General features: G+C 41.9%; 1 protein-coding gene, 1 long non-coding RNA gene and 1 other non-coding gene across 3 annotated transcripts; 1 reads left to right on the forward strand and 2 right to left on the reverse strand.

Annotated features, from left to right (window-relative positions):
- Window positions 1–310: 310 nt before the first annotated feature.
- On the reverse strand, window positions 311–398 carry rny4 (RNA, Ro-associated Y4). The gene has a single exon (NR_033285.1).
- A 3,585-nt stretch (window positions 399–3,983) lies between these two features.
- Window positions 3,984–6,026, forward strand: LOC121395053. The gene is made up of 4 exons (XR_005962216.1): window positions 3,984–4,811; window positions 5,436–5,499; window positions 5,588–5,721; window positions 5,796–6,026. It is a non-coding gene; the product is annotated as an uncharacterized LOC121395053 (long non-coding RNA).
- Window positions 6,027–7,424: 1,398 nt separating this feature from the next.
- On the reverse strand, window positions 7,425–10,598 carry LOC121395054 (myb-related transcription factor, partner of profilin-like). The gene is made up of 4 exons (XM_041567570.1): window positions 9,994–10,598; window positions 9,055–9,171; window positions 8,910–8,969; window positions 7,425–8,019 (listed from the first exon to the last, which is right to left on the reverse strand). The coding sequence occupies exons 1-4, from the start codon at window positions 10,304–10,306 to the stop codon at window positions 7,583–7,585; spliced, it is 927 nt and encodes a 308-aa protein (XP_041423504.1). The 5' UTR covers window positions 10,307–10,598; the 3' UTR covers window positions 7,425–7,582.
- Window positions 10,599–18,980: the final 8,382 nt, after the last annotated feature.

Raw genomic sequence — 18,980 nt, forward strand, 5'->3', positions numbered from 1 at the left:
ACTGTGACAAGCTCTATTTTTAGCCTCCCATAGATACAATTTGCCCCTATGTGTTCCTTTGAAGGGGAAGTCCACCTTTAGATAAATATATAGGGGGTTATGCAATAAAAGTCCCTAAGTTTGCCCAGGAGCAGTAACCTATAGCAACCAATCAGCAGGTCGCATTTACCGGTCACTTGTTTAAAAGCACATATCCTATTGGTTGCTATGGGTTACTGCCTTTTATTACATATGGGGGATAGTATGTTATAGATGGATTCTGTCCCTTATGAATTGAGCACATTTCGTCATTAAAAGATTTGTAAAAAATTGGCCAGTCAAGGTCAGCAGTGGGGTGAAATAGAAGGTTAGTGATACTAACTGAATGATTTGGATAACCCACAACTTTCGGACCAACCAAGTTGCACGCTGCTGTACCCTGTTTATAAACCTCAAAGAAAGACTTTCTCTATAAATTGTGGTTACAACAAGTAAAATACAATTCTGTATTTGTACTTCTCTAAGCAGTGTAAGATCAAACACCAAAGCTATGTGATGTCCAACAGTTTCCTTATTTGTGTACAAAATATCTAATCAAATGTGTCCTGCGGAGTTAAAGCATGGCAGAAGTGCACTATGGGTAATATATGCAACGTTTCAGATGAGATTAAGCTCAGCTGAGATTAAGCAGAATGAAAACAAAAAACACTCACCAATTCTGTTTCACATCCTTAAAGTTTAAAACAGGATAACAGAACAAAATGATGCAAAGGAAACAAAATTTGTTGTATTTGCACTTGCATTGTCTTTAACGGCTGCTGGATCGTATGGCAACAATGTTGTTGTATGGAGCAAAGACTGACAATAGGTGGCGCCCAATAACAACCAATCTGCCTTTTGCTGGTTTTGCCATAAACTGTTAGTGGAAAATAAAGAAAATTATTAAAATCATTGACATATTGCCATAGATATGTACTTTAAATGCTATTTTTCTTATAACATATAAGGAGAGATAATAATACATAGCAATACGGTAAGAACACGGTTAACATCAGGCCAGATGTTTTTTTCCCCACTTCCTTATTTCCACTGGTACATGTGGTGAAGGGTTTCCAGGGAAAGCAGCACAAGGCTGTTTCTGACATTTCTGCACTAACAGACCAACCAGAGAATATCTGGTCTATCAGAAAGAGCAGATGTAGGAACATGGATAATGGGCTCATCTTAATTTCCAGCTCCAGGCTTCTTGCAACACAACAAACAGTGTTAAATGATGGTACTCCTAGCCCCAGTAAAAAGTGTGTGGCCAGTACACCCTTGATGGTTGCCCAGTAGCAGGTAGCATAGTGTGCACTACAATATACAGTAACAAGGCATTTGCAGAAGAGATAGCACATACTTGTAAATCATAATTTATTTGCATTCATTTTGGTGAATCAGACGCAACTGTGGTAGGTACAGCTAAATTGCATCAAGAGAATTGCCCATTTGTGTTCGCAATGGCACCGGAATTCTGGGGAAAAACATGCCGATTGCATTCAAAATTGCACTTTGCACACTGCATCTAGGTAAGTGAATGTGTCCTAGTGTCTCTGGAATGTTCTTTAAAAACATGATCTCCAGATGTTCTTACATAGTAAATTCTTTTTATGTTTTCCTTTTCCATACTTTGAACTCAGCTGCTTTTACAAATAAAACTACAACAAACTAAAATGCATTTTTATTTTTTCTTGTTTATTTTTTCTTCTGAACAAGACCTCACAAAAAAGCTGCAGAAAGTTGGTGTCTCAGGCAGAGATTTGCAGTATGTCAGACCCTGCTTTGAAAAAGTCCTCTATGGGCTATGGGCTTTCAAGTGAAGGTAAAAAGATTGTTGATTTCTAAATGAGGCTCTACATTTTGTAAAACAATCAACTTGATATGCGCTTCCGTTTAAAAATAAATACACCAACTTTTAGTGTCCCCAAAATGTCCCAAAGATTCCCTGTATTCCACCGGGGTCCGGAGCCAGAGAAAATATCCCAAAGATCGCTTCCACAGCTGGCGATCGCTCCTGAGCTTTAAAACAGAAAAAAGACAAAGACCGCACCAATGTGAAATATTCTCAAAGCCGGTATCAGGGCCCTGCTTGGTTACTACTTACAGGATTTCCCGGACACGGCTCACACACAGGAACAGATCTGCAGTGCGGTGAGGCTCAGCTTTTTTTTACCTGACCCTGACTGACCTGGGAAGTGGATAGGAGGATAGGAGGACGCTGAGACTGTGGAACACGAGGCAACGTCCAGGAGCGGAATCGCAAGGGCAGCGAGCGCAGCATATCGTGGGATTGTGAAAGCTTTAGCGACATCGCTTAGGAAGAAAATCTGAGCCTCACCGCACTGCAGATCTGTTCCTGTGTGTGAGCCGTGTCCGGGAAATCCTGTAAGTAGTAACCAAGCAGGGCCCTGATACCGGCTTTGAGAATATTTCACATTGGTGCGGTCTTTGTCTTTTTTCTGTTTTAAAGCTCAGGAGCGATCGCCAGCTGTGGAAGCGATCTTTGGGATATTTTCTCTGGCTCCGGACCCCGGTGGAATACAGGGAATCTTTGGGACATTTTGGGGACACTAAGGGGCAAATTCACTAAGCCTCGACTGTTTTTTTACTTCGAATTCGACCTTCGATTCGAACGGTCGAGCAATCCTCCGATCAGGTGAATAGTCAAATTCGATAATCGAAGTGGACAAGTACGATTATCGAAGGATGTATTAGTTCGCCTATTCGACTATTCGACTCGACTCGAAGGATACCTTATTTATGAAATCTTCACCCGAAGTTTTATTTGTACCCCATCTTTGACCTACCGAAGTTGATTTTGGACTTCGACATTCGAAGATGATATGGTTCGAATCGAACGATCGAAGTAACCCATCTTCGCCTATTCGATTTACTTCGATTTTTTTTGCTGGCGCTCTCCACTGTTGTGGGTGTATAGTGACACCTAGGGATCACTTTATAAACTGTTAGAAACTGTTTTTTAGTTGTGGCTGCACTAGAGGTTTGGGGAATTACATTAAAATAAATACTGACACCAGAAACATGTTTGTTTTGGCATCTATCAGAATCTAAGCTAAGATTTTCAAGTATCAATGGCTTAAAACATAATTTTTGATTTATATTTTTTTACAACATCAATTCAAATATTAATTGGCCCTATCTATCCTTACGCTTCACTAAATGGTTAAATGTTTCCAAGCTGCATGGAATGCTGGGAAACACTGGCTTACTTATAAAAACCCCCCCACCAGATGCCATTTGAGTAAGAAAGTTTAAAAAAATTGAATTTTTGGTAGCCGCCATTTTGGAGGCAGAAGAGCAGGATGAGGAGCAGGAACAGCTTGTCCCTGCTAGGATCAGGCAGCCTCGTCACTTCAGGAGACCTGTACTTTGTTTGGACGAGTTGTCTGATGGTGAGGTTGTGAGGATGTTCCGCCTGAGTCGTGCCGCCATAGTGCAGGTTTATGGTCTCATCAGTGAGGCCATTGAACCTGTGACGGCACGGTCTCAGGCAGTGCCTGGGATGTGCAAGCTGCTTGCAGTTTTGCATTTCCTGGGCACTGGCAGTTTCCAGCAGGTTTCTTCACGCCTCATTGGCATGAGCCAGCCCACCTTTAGCAGGATACTAACACAAGTGCTCAGGGCACTACTGCAGCACTCGCGAAGGCTCATTTCCTTCCCCTCAACTCAGGCAGAGTGGATAAGATTAAAACAGGATTTTTTCCTAATTGGCCAATTTCCAAATTGCCTAGGAGCCATTGATTGCACTCATGTTGCGCTCACACCACCTCGCCATCAGCAGGAGCGCTACCGAAATCGTAAGCGCTCCCATTCCATCAATGTGCAGGTGGTGTGTGATTCCAACATGCGCATCATGAGTGTGAGATCTGGCTTTCCTGGAAGTGTCCATGATGCCACTATCCTGCGTCAGTCAGCTCTCCATGGCCTCTTTACCCGAGGAGAAATGCCGGACGGCTGGCTTGTGGGTAAGTTATATTTGCAATTTCATACAAAGACACTTCAAATATTATTTTAAAGGTGATATGTATGTATTTTCCAGAAATGTTGCCCTATTTTCAGTCTGGCTACAATAGATGCACTATGCATCTTGGGACCTGTAGTTTAGTTCAATCAGCTAACTTTGTTAGGGCTTTTAATTCTTGCCACCTGATTCAGTTTACAGGTGAGATGTGTTAAGTGGATGATTTCTTAATGGATCTGCACACACACAATTTTTGTGCCAGCAATGTTGTTTGGCTAACAAAAGGGGTAAAGTAAGTACCCCAACAGCAAAGAATTTGTGTGTAGATCTGTTTGTAAAGATTGTACTACTACACAATGGACATAACTACACCATTGGAATAGTCAACACAACAGACAACTGGAATCAATTACTATAATATATTTTGGTTTACATTTTTAGGAGACGCAGGATATGGACTTCTGCCTTGGTTGATGACCCCTGTGAGGTTTGCCCAAACACCTGCCCAACGTAGGTACAATCGTGCCCATCGGAAGACACGTAATATCATTGAGCGCCTCTTTGGGGTGCTCAAATCTCGCTTCCGATGCCTCTCAGTCACTGGGGGAGCTCTGCTTTATTCCCCCCAGAAGGTTTCACAAATCATCACTGTCTGTGCCATGCTGCATAATGTGGCAAGGCAGCATGGATTACCTGCAGACATTGATGATGACCTGGAACCTGAGATTGAGGGGTATGTTGCCAGACAGAGGGACAACCAACCAGAGGGAAGAAGAGTGCGTGAAAGGCTCATCCGTGCCCACTTTTAGTTGTAAGTTGAACAAACCACACAAAAATAGTTAATTTGTACTACTTAAGACTTCTCAAGGGCCAAATAGTGGTACATATTTTTTTGGGCCCTATTCCTAAGTGCTTTTTTTGTGATTGTTTGCAATCTTGTGAGTTACCTTTCAAACCATGTTTTTACAATGTAAATCTGGTCATTTGCTTAACCTTTAGCCCTCTTTCACACGAGCATTTGAAGCTGCGCTCCCCTGCGTTCTGTTTTTGTGTTTAGCCCCAGCGGAGCACAGGAGTAGACGCATTCAGTTGTTTGAAATGGGACTGTACTCCACAAACACAAGAGAAATTTGGCATGTTGCGTCTCAATCTGTACAGCCCCATTGAAAACAACTGCATGCGTCTACTCCTGCGCTCCCCTGTAATGAGGTTTAGTAATGTCATGATCTAGATCAACTCAATAATGTCTGAAACCCATTAATTCCTAGGTCAGTTGTTTGGCCTTAATATGTTTGCCTTGTCATGAGTGTTATATGTCAGGTCTTTATAACCAATCTCAATTATTAGGCCTTATATGATTGTTGGGAAATGAAATTGTTTGGAATGGATATCTGGAAAGTAAACAATTTTTTATACTTTTCTTCCAAATGAACAGCCTGCTGATGGTGATGTGCTGGCGTGCCCCTAGCAGTGAATGCTTTCCTGTAACATCTTATGCTGTAAGCAGAAAAATGATGAGATGATAAACAAATTTCCATGTGTATACACATATTCAAGAGAAAGCATTATCTGTACTTGTCATTTCAGCTTTCTGGCCTCCTACTGTGTTATGGTTGTGGTTCATGTGTGTCGTACTCTACTTTATTATCTTGGTACTTGCCCACAGAGGATACAGACATGGACACTGACTGATTGGCCACGCCTCAAACTCCGTTATTCAGGTATTTAGGAATTACTCAGGGAATTTAAAAATATATTGCTAACAACTTACCATATTATTGATGTGACTTTGCAGCCTCTCCATGTGCAAACTTTTCCTGACCCACTAAATTGGACTCAACACAACCGACAGATGTGATGAACTGAAAGCTGTTTGGCTCATTTGAACCTGGGTGGAGTGACCTTTCAATAAAATATCAGTAAGTGGCAGTGTTTGTTTAGCAATGACAGGCTTTTGTGTGGCTACTTAAATTAGTTTGGATTTGTGTTAATGCATTTTTCTTGTTTGATCCACAGGTATGGCTTCTTCTGTTTCTTGCTTGAAATGACATTACCCATGTTACTATTTTGGACTAGCACCTTGTCAAAAAATAAAAAACAAACACACCCAGTAATGTTTTAGTGGCTTTACTGACACAATCTTGGTCAAAATCCAAAACAGTTGAACAACAATAAAAAGACAATATATATCAGTAGAAAGTTTGTTTCTTTGTTTTTGGAACATACAATAGTTATTTGAAAACCTTAAAATATGTACCTTAGCTGGAAGGCACAGGAGGAATTTGTTCTCAACATATATTTCAAAATATAGCAGCCCCTATAGACCACTAAAGGGCAAAAGCTTTACAAAGGTTTTACAAAGCATTTGTTGCATAACATTGCTAATGCACCCCAGGATTCATCATGGCCAACTTTACATTAAACAGTATCCAAAAATTTGGCCCTGATAAGCTTGTATCAAAAACAATAATATAACAATCAATATGATGTACAACTAACACTTGTCAATATGACAATTTGGCCAGTTGAAAATCCACAATATGAGATTAGTGCTGGCCAGGTAGAGTGTTGGACACCCAACAATGCTTGATAGTGCAAAGTAACAACCATTTGTGCCTATAAGGCATATCATACACCTAGGACTTGCTATTGGATGAGCACAGGTGGAGGAGGAGGAGGAGGTAGTAGGCGTTGGCACCTATTAGGAGTGCTGGGTAGCCAAAGTAGGCCAGAGGTAGGCCACATAACTTCTTGTGCAAAGTAACAACCATTTGTGCCTATAAGGCATATCATACACCTAGGACTTGCTATTGAATGAGCACAGGTGGAGGAGGAGGAGGAGGTAGTAGGCGTTGGCAACTATTAGGAGTGCTGGGTAGCCAAAGTAGGCCAGAGGTAGGCCACATAACTTCTTGTGCAAAGTAACAACCATTTGTGCCTATAAGGCATATCATACACCTAGGACTTGCTATTGAATGAGCACAGGTGGAGGAGGAGGAGGAGGAGGTAGTAGGCGTTGGCACCTATTAGGAGTGCTAGGTAGCCAAAGTAGGCCAGAGGTAGCATATGTTAACATATGTTATGTTTGAAGTAATTAGTGAAAAATACACAAGCAAAAGAGTAGTATTTCAATTCTTTGAGCCTTACATGTAACATTTTTGGCCCAAGTGAATGTTTTGGGAAACACTGCAGCATTACTATAGAAATATGTTAGAGCAAATGCACTTTGATGTTTGTAAGTGCTTTTCCAGATGTTATTGGAAAGGGTACCAATGGATGGTAGATATGGCACACCTTGGTGCTGATAACACCATAAATAGACAAATATGTTAGAGCAAATGCACTTTGATGTTTGTAAGTGCTTTTCCAGATGTTATTGGAAAGGGTGCCAATAGATCTTAAAATGGCACCCCTCAGTGAAGAAAATGCAGCATGGTCTAAAACAATGGGATGTGTTGTTTGGATGTCAGTCCCATTGCTGGGTAACGGACAAAGTCACACCTGAAGCGTGAATTGGGCGAAGTTCTTTGCCAGGATAAAATGGGCAAAGAGTGTCAGTTTGAGAAGTGACACAGACTGGAGCTAGGGACGTTTGCGCTTATCCCCTCGGACAGGACCTTGTCCCCTTCCACGCCCCCTTCCTCTGCGCTGCTGAGGAGATGCAGGGGGTGGAGGGGGAGCAGCAGCAGGACCAGGGACTGGACCCTCAGCAGAACCCCGTGGTTGTTGAGCCACTTCCCGAATAGCCGCCACCAGGTCCTGGATGCTTCTTTGGATGGTTTGCTCCATGCTCTGGAAGGTTTGCTCCATGCTCTGCATCCCATCATGGAAGCCGGCATGGATGCGAGCAAACCATCTTCGCATCCAGAGACTGTTGCGGCGTTGCTGTTGGATGAGAAGTTGCATAAGCCCCACATACTGCCCACGTCTCTCAGCCAGTCGCTGTGGTTGCTCCTGTGGTGGTCCCCCAATTGGTGCAGCAGCAGCAGGAGCTGCAGCACCTGCTTCAGCAGCATCACCTACAACAAAAAACAAATATAAACATCGCTAAATTTATTGGACATGTGCATAACCCATAACAAAAAAACAAAGGTGGGAAAGGAAGCTCACAAAGATAATCTTAGAAGATAAATTGGTGTTGGGTGTTTCCATGTTTGGGTGTGGGGGGGGCTAAATCATTCCAATACTGGATTTGAAATGGAACATTAATGTATATCTAGTCAAAATATATGTGTTTTTTGTTTGCCTTGTTTGTCATCAGCTGCAAGTTAAGGAGATAGTATGAGACACACAATGAGAGTGGTGATTGAACCTGGGAGAGGGGAGTGAAACTTGACAGAGGGGTGGTATAGGAGGTGGGAGCAAGAACAGAGAGGGAACCTGCAAGTGGAAAGGGAGACCCGAGAGACAGCATGGAGTGAGAAAACTACTATGAGGCATGAGGAGCCAGAGTAAATCTTGAGACGGTGGATGGCTTGGAGTGAGGGGGAGCAAGATGGACCATGTAGAAGGAAAAAGAAAAGTGTCGAGTCAACAGGTGAGAATGTAGGCTGAGCAGAGCCAATAGTCAAGGGCAGTCACAAAGACATCAGTAGGATTTTAAAGTGGGGCTGAGAGAGAGTGAAATAGTAGTAGCACTGTATGGTGATTTCAGGCTGACAGTCAGAATGGGGGGGGCACAGGAAGAGGAAGGGAGAGATGCAGAGCCAGAGCAGCAGAACAATCTGATATAATTGACACTTTGGTCGCATAAGGAAATGGGCAAAATGTATATTCTATCCAAAATCTGTCTTTAACAACCTACTGCTTTTCATTAACACTGAAGAGGCACATAAGTAGGCTGCATAAGGGACTCAGTAAATGTTCTTTGCATCTTTGGGACACAGACAAATAAAGGAAGGGTTCTTACGTCTGGGGGGCACCACAGGTAGCACGGCTGGCGACTGGGAACGCCGGGGAGCTCGATGTTCTGTAATGTGAAATTGGACATTAGTAATGTTGCAAACAATTTGAGGAAGCAACTACATTGGCCACAAACACAAACATGTCTGTACCTTGAGCTTGTGGGGCTCTAGGGCTCTCTGCAGCCTCACCCTCTTCCTGGGGCTGCTGAGGATCAAGGTCCTGGTCCTGGTCACTGTCCGTGGGTTGTGGCACTGTCCGCGGTGGTGCTGCAATTGTTAAGAAAAGTGCCAAAAAAATTTGTCAGTCATAAGCTACTACAATTGTACTTGTTTATTAGGCTGATGGACAAACCTACAACATGTTTCTAAAATATTTAAGTTAGCCTTTAAAATAATAACTGAAATGTAATGGGGGAGGAAACGATATGTTTAAAGTCCAAGTGGAGTCTATCAGGGCACTGCAAGGGAGATGCTAAGGTTGAAAAGTTAAATACATGACACAAAGGCCCTGTTTGCAATGATGTGAGAAGCACAGAATGTAATAAGTGACAATACAGCTGCTGTAGGCTCTACATATGTTGCTTCACACTTTTACACACTGAAGTTAAAGGGTTTGTTAACCTTAAAGTAATGTTTTCCTCTGGTACCCAATATTCTGTTTTTTTTTATATAAGCTCTACAGTAGACGATTTTGAAAAAGTGGTTGCTAGGATGTAAATTACCATAGCAAACATATATTCCTAGAAATCACAGACTGGAATAGAATGATATGACTGTCTAAAATGATAACATAACATAGTTCAAAAGTTAACTTCAAGCTCAACAACCCTTTTAATCCACTTTATAAACATTTCTGTTCTAGTAGGGAAATGGTTAATAAACGTTTGCCTTTTTGGCAATGTTACAGCTGCACGTAATTAACTACTACAAAAACAAACAAGAATCCTGGAAACATAAAATCCTCTAATGGCAAACAGGAGCAATATTTAAGGAAAGAAGCTAAATGACAAAGGGGAAATGAGTTATTTAGGCAAATGATAAGAATGTGGATAAAAGCAGTAAGAATGTTGTGTATTAAAATGTACTTACTTCTCCAGTCTGTGTCATGTGAGCCTTCTAAACCTTCACACACCTCTCTGCCCATAATGGCCAGAAGCCGGCGTTCATAAGGCTGCAGCCTCAAAGATGGTAAAGGGCCACCGCCGGTCTTCTGGGCCTTTGCTCTCCTGGCAGCAAACTTCGCCCGCATCCAACGCTTCAGGTCACTGAAGCGCTTGTACACAGTGTTGTGATCTCTGTGTACAGCGCCTACAGCGTTGACTTTGTCCGTTACTAGCTGCCAGATTTTTTGCGTCTGGCAGCATTGATGCAATGGGATCGACATCCAAATAACACATCCCATTGCACGATCACTTCATCAACCAGTGCTGCATTTTCTTCACTGGAAAATCTTCGCCCCATTCGCCCACTGGGGCCCTCATCGCCATCGTCCTCCTCCTCTGGCCTCCTCTGTGAGGCCGGTGTCTCTTCCTCCTCCTCTTGCCTCCTCCTGGCGGTCATCTCTGTAGTTCCAGCCCTGGCTGAGGTGCCGGACCTGCCACGTGTCTCCGATGTTGGGGGAGACACGTGGCGTGCCCTGGGGGAGGCCCTACTTCCCCTGGCTGGGGTGCGGGACCGACCACGTGTCCCCGATGTTGGGGGGACACGTGGCGTGCCCTGGGGGAAGCCCTACTTCCCCTGCCTGGGGTGCGGGACCGACCACGTGTCTCCGATGTTGGGGGAGACACGTGGCGTGCCCTGGGGGAAGCCCTACTTCCCCTGGCTGGGGTGCGGGACCGACCACGTGTCCCCGATGTTGGGGGGGACACGTAGCGTGCCCTGGGGGAAGCCCTACTTCCCCTGCCTGGGGTGTAGGAACTGCCACGTGTCCCCGATGTTGGGGGAGACACGTGGCGTGCCCTGGGGGAGGCCCTACTTCCCCTGGCTGGGGTGCGGGACCGACCACGTGTCCCCGATGTTGGGGGAGACACGTGGCGTGCCCTGGGGGAAGCCCTACTTCCCCTGGCTGGGGTGCGGGACCGACCACGTGTCCCCGATGTTGGGGGAGACACGTGGCGTGCCCTGGGGGAAGCCCTACTTCCCCTGGCTGGGGTGCGGGACCGACCACGTGTCCCCGATGTTGGGGGGGACACGTAGCGTGCCCTGGGGGAAGCCCTACTTCCCCTGCCTGGGGTGTAGGAACTGCCACGTGTCCCCGATGTTGGGGGAGACACGTGGCGTGCCCTGGGGGAGGCCCTACTTCCCCTGGCTGGGGTGCGGGACCGACCACGTGTCTCCGATGTTGGGGGAGACACGTGGCGTGAGCTGGGGGAGCTCATTGTCCTGGCACTCCCAGACCTCTCCCCTCCCCCTCTATGGGACCCTGACAGGCTCTCCTCCTCCACCTCAGCCCAGGAACCCCTCCCTCTAACACTCCAGCCCCTGTCCCCCTCTCTCCCCCTCCTCTGGTGACTTACATCCCACGTAGTGTGGGATGCAGCCACCCTGGGCACCTCTTCAGGGCTGGAACCACATTCGCCTTCCTCCTCCTCACTCCTTCTTCTCATTTTTCAAGCAGCTGTTTGGCAACCTCCTCCACCTAGCTCATCCAAATAGCAAGTGCGCATTAAGGGCGCCAATGCACCTAAAATGGCCTCCAGAGGACTTCCTGTTTGAAAAAAATGGCAGAAAGGAAGTGGGGCATAAAAACTTCGAATCGATCGATTCGAATAGAAGTGTGGCAAAGGTTACCTTCGATCAGCTTCGACTATTCGATACGCACAAACCTTCACATCGTAGCATGGAATCGATCGATCGAACGATGGTTTCCTTCGATCGAAGACGGACTTCGATTATCGTAGCATGCTAATTCGATGGTCGAATATCGAAGTTTTTACTATTCGATATTCGACCCTTGATGAATCGGCCCCTAAAAGTTGGTGTATTTATTTTTAAACGGAAGCGCATATCAAGTTGATTGTTTTAATATTATTTTGGGGTGGAATCCCTTTGTATTTTGCGCATCCGGAGTATATTGTATTTTTGCGCAAGATTTATACCATTGTCTATTTCTACATTTTGTAACACTATATACTATGCACGTCCAGTTACTGCAAAGTTCTTAAGTGTTGCTGGAGTTCATATTTTGTCTATGGGACATAATTATCAAAGAGTGAAATTACGCCACTCTCCATTCATTTCTATGGGATTTATCAATGGGTGAAAAAGCAATAGAAATTAATGGAGAGCAACGGAATTTCACTCTAGTGGATCTGGTGGACTCTTTAATAAATATAACCCTATTGTCGTTACATGAAAAATGTTATCGAATCAAAATAAATCTATAATATGCACCTTTTTTCTGATTTGTCTCAAAGAGAGCTGCAGAGTGTAAGTCAAAGAGATTTGCAATGTGTGGGGTCAGGAACCGTGGACTTCCAAATGATGGTAAGGAGATATTGAATAAAGTCCTTGTTTCTTAAACTACAAGTCCATGTGTTATTTTTGGGTTACCTGGGGAACTCAAGCTCCATCTACAGTTTAATTCTAAGCATATTCATTATGAGGTAACTGCATTGCTGCCAAAGAGGACATAAATCCATTATGCTTCATTTTGCACCCTACAGTTACTTTACACAATCTATACCAAACGGGACCTGACAAAGAGCTACAGAGAGTGGGTGTCTTCTTCAAAGAGATTTTCCAGAGTGTCAGGCTGTGCCTTGAGAGGTGAAGAAAGGAACAGGACTTTCAAGGGAAAATGGATTTTTATATTAAGGTAAAGAGAAATGATTACAAAACATGTAGTCTATAAAGCAATGATTGCTAACCTGTGAAACTCCATGTGTACACTGTATAACTTCTCCTTTTCTGTATTTTGTACAAAATTTCCTCTTCTCCACCTTATCTAATGGTCTCTTGTTCCTAACTCTTTCTTTATTACTCCATTTTTTTCATTTACAGTTGTTGTCCTCTGTCATCATTTCTTTATATAGAGCGACAAAATTTGCAATGCTTTTCAATCATTTATAACAAACAGAAGGTTTACAATAATTTAACAAACAAAAGTTAGAGTAAAAAAAAAAAAAGGGATTCTCAAAAGTTTAAAATCTATACATTCAGATGTATATATGAATCATAAGGAATATGAAACAATTGATATCTGATTAATTGAGATACACTGCATGCATTAATATTTCAACTGCAAAATAGGGATACAAACAGCATACAAGAGAATAATCATATTCATTATTAATTTATAAATGACCATGAATAAATAACAAAGTGAAACTTTACAAAACAAAAAAGTTCCTCCTATTGTTTGACATTTCCTTGTAAAGTAGTATACATTTTAAAATACAAAACAAAGGGATTTGTTTCCTCCTTTATTTTATAATATGCTTCTCCAGTCTCCGAACTGTAGTACCTAAAACCCTTTTCAACTTGGACCCAGTATGATGTGCACTCCTAAGAAAATTCCAATCAGTTCAAACAGAATCCAGATATCAGATAATAAAATTGAAGTTAGTATTATGGCCATTTAGACATTGCTCTTGGCTTGGAGGCAAGTCTTGATAGCACAAAAGCATACGTTTTCTGCCAAGCAGAGACTGCTGGAAGCATGTGGCCAATCATAGCATCTCCTAGGAGCTAGACTTACTCTGGTTTGGCTTGCCAAGACTTCTTAGATTTAAATGTACAGTAGCTCACGAGCACAAAACTGCTGACTTCTGCTGGACAGAGGGATAAAGTAAGAGATATATGCCAGATGAAGTGGATCAGAGAAACAGTGATGGCAGATGTGGTGCTTTAATAAAGAATGACTGCTTGTGGGCAGAGGCATATAATCAATGCTACAAGATTTTTTGGCTGGCCCATTATTTGAATCCATTGCTAGAGATGCATTAACACTAAAATTATTTATAATAAAACACTTTGCAGGTGTGAGGTTGTTAATTCAAAAACAGCAAGTACCTAGAGGACGTAAAACCTGGAGGTTGTTAAACCAATCTAAATAATCCAGGATTCAGTTCAGTATTTGGCTGATTTTGGATTTGTTCAAATTCACAAAATAATGGATTCTGTTTGAAGGGTTAAGGAAGAAATTGGTACTGTATTTATACGAATATACATCCTGTGTACTGTAGTCTGTTGCATGTGAATGTATTTTAAATGGATATTTCTAGTGCTGCAAATATAAAAAGCAAAAATGTTAGTCAATGTCAATGGTGGGGAGAATTTCGTGAACACACGATAACCCACCATTATCGGACCAACTATCCTGTCTGTAGGCAGAAAATGCATTTATAGCTCCATGATGTCCATCCTATTTATATTAATGTGACAAAAAGGCAAATAACTATATGATATAATATGGTCATTAAACAAAATACAATTTGTAACATATTTATTATCATAGTAAACCAGAGGTATAAAAATATGACACAAATGGAATAAATAGAGTTGTGATCATGTAATGCCCTTGTCAAAAGCACTGTGGGTTGTGAATACATTATGTGAAATATTGCTGCCTGTCTGGGAATTAGCATATAGACTTTGCACTGCTGTTAAAGTGTGTTGGAAATCCAATGCTGTTGAATTGGCCCTCTACATACTATAGCTAGTATTGCAACTTCTAATTCTGCAGTGTGCATCTGATAGTATGAAGAGAAGAGAGAATGTATATAATAGTACTGTAATTGCAGTTTTTAGAGTGTTAAAGTAATATATTTATACTCTGAGCTTCCTAGTGCAAATCACAACAGGAAGTAATGTGCATGTTCGCAGAGGAATATTGTGTACGTTATTTACCAGGGCTGGAAAAAAGGAAAGTAGGTAGAGGTTCTTGTTTAGGGCTGTGCAGGGCTATCAACTTACAAATGCAGGTCACACGGGGATCCAAATTTTTTTTTGCTCAGATGTGACTTCAGTGGAAGTTACTTCATGTGCATATCCTTATGAAACCACCGATTCCGTGCTAGGCTATGTGCAAATCTCTCCTCTGACATCGCTAAAAAGTTCTACATATGCGCACATCTGATTTTTTAAGTAAATTGTCAAAAAAAAAAAAAAATCGGGAATGCTTAAAGGACATGTAAAGCCTACATTTTCCTACCATGTATATAAGTTGGGCATATCTTCCCAACCCAAGCCACATCCTTTGTACTGCATATACCCCCTCCATTATCCAGCACCATCACATTTTCCTAAAACAAATAGCTTTCACCCAGCGGCCATTTTCCCTCTGACACATCATCAGTACCATTGAGACATGTGTGGTGTAAAGTTCATGCAATATAGAATGCAGCTTTACTCTGGCACAAAATACTTTCATTAAAAGTTCTGCTGGGGTTGAGCAATGTAATGGTTAAGCTGAGTTCAGCAGAGGTGGTTAGGAGAAAAAAATAGGATCAGATAGCTAGAGTTTCTATGGGAACCAGCAATGCTATCTCTTCAATGGCTGTTAGACTGGAGGGTGTGTTTAGTAATCTGAGATAAGAAGAACTGAGCATGCTCATGAGCCAACAGTCAAAGTAAATTCCTGAGGGAGGAGGCAGAGTGGGTTAGAAGAGTAGAATAGTTTCTAAGTTATTAAGGGGATGCTGCAGCTTTACTGTTAACATATTAACAACCAGAGTGGCAAGTATCTAAAGATTTCAAAGAGGCTGTTCACATTTTTGTGGGGAGGGTTTACATGTCCTGTAAGAGTGAAAGGAGACAGAGGGGCATAAGTCAAAGTCTGGTAACTACAAAAAAATAAGAGGGAGGGCTAACAGTTCTCGCTGTGGTCTTGTAGTTACTCCACTGCTTATTATTACGCCTTATTTAACAGAGTAAAAGGCACACTGGGGCTAGGCATAAAAGCTTAGGCACAGCTTAGCATATGGCCTTGTAACAAAGGCAAGCTTGCATGTTCTTGTGCCTAGTGGTTCTGTCTACAGTTGTAAATGAGTCCCATAGTAAAATAGAAAAAGTGAAAGTGGTTTACAGTAATTAAAATACAATGTACTGTTGCCCTGCACTGGAAAAACTGGTGTGATTGTTTCAGAAACACTGCTATAGTATATATAAACAAGCTGCTGTGTAGCCATGGGGGAAGCTATTCAGTCTGACAAAAGTAAAAAGACACAAGGTTACATAGCAGATAGTAAGCTCTGTTCATTACAGTGGGTTTACATTCTTATGTAAGAATTAAACCCATAGTATTCTACAGCATTTGTCTGCTTTTTAACCTGTGCCATTTATCCCTATTTCAACTTGAATTTATATACATTTTAGTAGTGTTTCTATAGCAAATACATTGGTTTTACAAGTACAGGGCAAAAGTAAATTATATTTTAATTACTTTAAATCACTTTTATTTTTTAATGTTAGTGTTCCTTTAAGTTCTGTAGCTCTGCTTAGAAATGAAATACATAAAAGATTATTCAGAAGAAAATGTTATTTATACATAATTCTGCCTTCTTGAAAGCACTTGTAGGAAGCATAAAAAGGCATGTATTATACCTGCCTAATAACATAATTGATTGCCGTGGGCCCTCCAGTATGCCCCCTCGTCCAAATTATACATGTATGGAAAGAAGGGAGAGTTAGAGAAATGATTATAATGGAAAAAAAGTTGACAAATGCCTACCAAAATGTTAAAACATTTCCTATATTTAAGTGTATTAATGCATTGCTTTAATTTAAATGGGCCATTAAAGTTAACATACAAAAAACAAACCATTAGTCAAATCTGTAAGTGGGAACTGTTGATTCGTTAAGTGCGAATAGCGATAACCCACCATACTCGGACCAACTAATACAAATAGTGCTGAAGACTGTATTTATACCTCTGACAGTGTGCACTTATTACAGATAAAGGGAGCAACTTCACAAGACATGGAATAGAAACACTCAAAGCTATAATGGAAAACAGTATCTTGGAAAAACATTAAAAAACAGCTTACATTACGTATTCCCACCCACAGCATATGTCAACAGGGATAGCACTTCTCTAAAAGCATTCTGGGTAATGCATATATATCTGTGCCTGCACGCTGTGTGTCTGGGCTGCTCGCAGCAGTCATTCTGCTCATCACACAAAGGTGGGACACATTCAGTGGAAAGGGCTGGATCAAATAGCTCTTCGGTTTTGTAAAGTGCAATTATTTATGACATGAATGGAGCAGCTTGCACAGAAGTGGTTTGAAATCTTAAAATATGAACATTTCCGCTATAAAAAAAACAAATCACTCTATTTAAAGAAATAGTAAAAGGTTTCTCTGTTGAATATGAGTTAAGTATTACTAAATGCAAGATTCTTCTGAGTGATACTGCATATTCAATAATTTTAAAGTGCAGAATTACAAGTTAAATTCAGCCTGAAGCTACAACTAATCTATGAACTAAAGCATGGCTCTCCCAGCAAAGTCTTATATGCAGATAGGTGTATTCAGCACAGAAATGTGGTGTCTGTGGCTGTACCTAACCAGGGCCACCACCAGAAATTACGGAGCCCCATATGACAACATTTTCTATGCCACCTGGTCCCAGCCCGCCCCAACCCAGATCCAGTCCACACCACAGTAAAAAAGCCACACAGACATCAGCGCTAAAACAGTAAAAACATCCCACACAAGTTATAAAAATCCATTGGTTCTCAAAGCCCCCTACAAGTTTAAAAATAATATTGTTGGTCAGCCCCCCTCCACAAGTTATAAAAAGCCATTGGTGGCCAGGGCCCCTATATAAGTTAAAAAAAAGCAAACAAGGGTTTTTAAAACAAAACAATTGGTGTTCAGTGCAACTTACCCTTCATTCTCCTCATCTTTGGCTTCATTCTGCAGCTCATCCTCTTCTATTTAAAGCGATTCTGACACGTTCCTATAAAAATCATAGGAACGTGTCAGTATGAAGAAAATGCTGCACATAAAATATTTCCTGCAAAGGCCCCCCCCGCAAATCCGCCCCCAGCCCTGCGCACCTTTCTCAGCCGAATCGGTTCCTGCACTGACTGATCTTCCAGGTTGCTTCACTGATGCAGGGCTGGGGGCGGAGCGATCCTTCCATAGGCTGAAGTCCAGTTGTGATATGTAATCGTCCAATGGAAGGATCGCGCCACCCCCAGCCCTGCGTCAGTGAAGCAAACCGGAAGATGTAGGAAACAGTTGAAGAGATTTAGTCAGCATTTCAATTCAGTTGAAGAGATCTTTTAGGTGGGTCGGAGGGTCGGATGAGTGCGGGTTTGCTGGGCTGGGGCGGCTTTGCGGGGGGCTTTGATGGGAAATATTTTGTGTGCAGCATTTTCTTCATACTGACACGTTCCTATGATTTTTATAGGAAAGTGTCAGTATCACTTTAATGCAAAATCCAAGTATGAGCGAGGAAAGTAAAGATTTTATTATACATGGGATAAAGTTCGTACTTGGTCAAAACTTTGTTTGGTATAATAATAAATACTATCTTCAGGTTTGTGGTACTGCCATGGGGACACGGTTCACACCCAGTTACGCCAATTTGTTCATGGGCTATTGGGAGAAATTCGTATTGGAACCCATGGAACTGGGTGCCGGCCTATCCCTAGGGAAACAGTACATTGATAAAATTTTGATAATTTGGAATAAAGGGGAAAAAGAATTCTTAAGGTTTGTTGGAGAACTAAATAATAATGTTTGAACCTAGAATTTTCCCTAAATTTTAGTGCACAAACAATAGATTTTTTGGATCTTCAAATTTATATAGAGAAGGGGCAGATACACACACACATGCCTACTTTAAAACTATAGATAAAAACTACATTCTAGCCACAAGCAACCACAATCTCCAGTGGATTAAAAATATCACTCGGACAATTGAGAAAGGTGAGAAAAAATGCAGTGATCTAAATGAATATGATAAGCAATCCAAGACCCTAATGGAGAGATTTAGGGAAAGAATGCAGCTATACAAAAAGCATTAAGATTAGTTAGGACATCAGACAGAGAGGAAATGTTGGAATTTAAAAAAAGAGAGAATAAACCACCAAAATGAGAGAGTGGATGATAATTTTGGTATGT

This window comes from Xenopus laevis, chromosome 6S, assembly GCF_017654675.1.
Source record: "Xenopus laevis strain J_2021 chromosome 6S, Xenopus_laevis_v10.1, whole genome shotgun sequence".
Lineage (NCBI taxonomy): Eukaryota > Metazoa > Chordata > Amphibia > Anura > Pipidae > Xenopus > Xenopus laevis.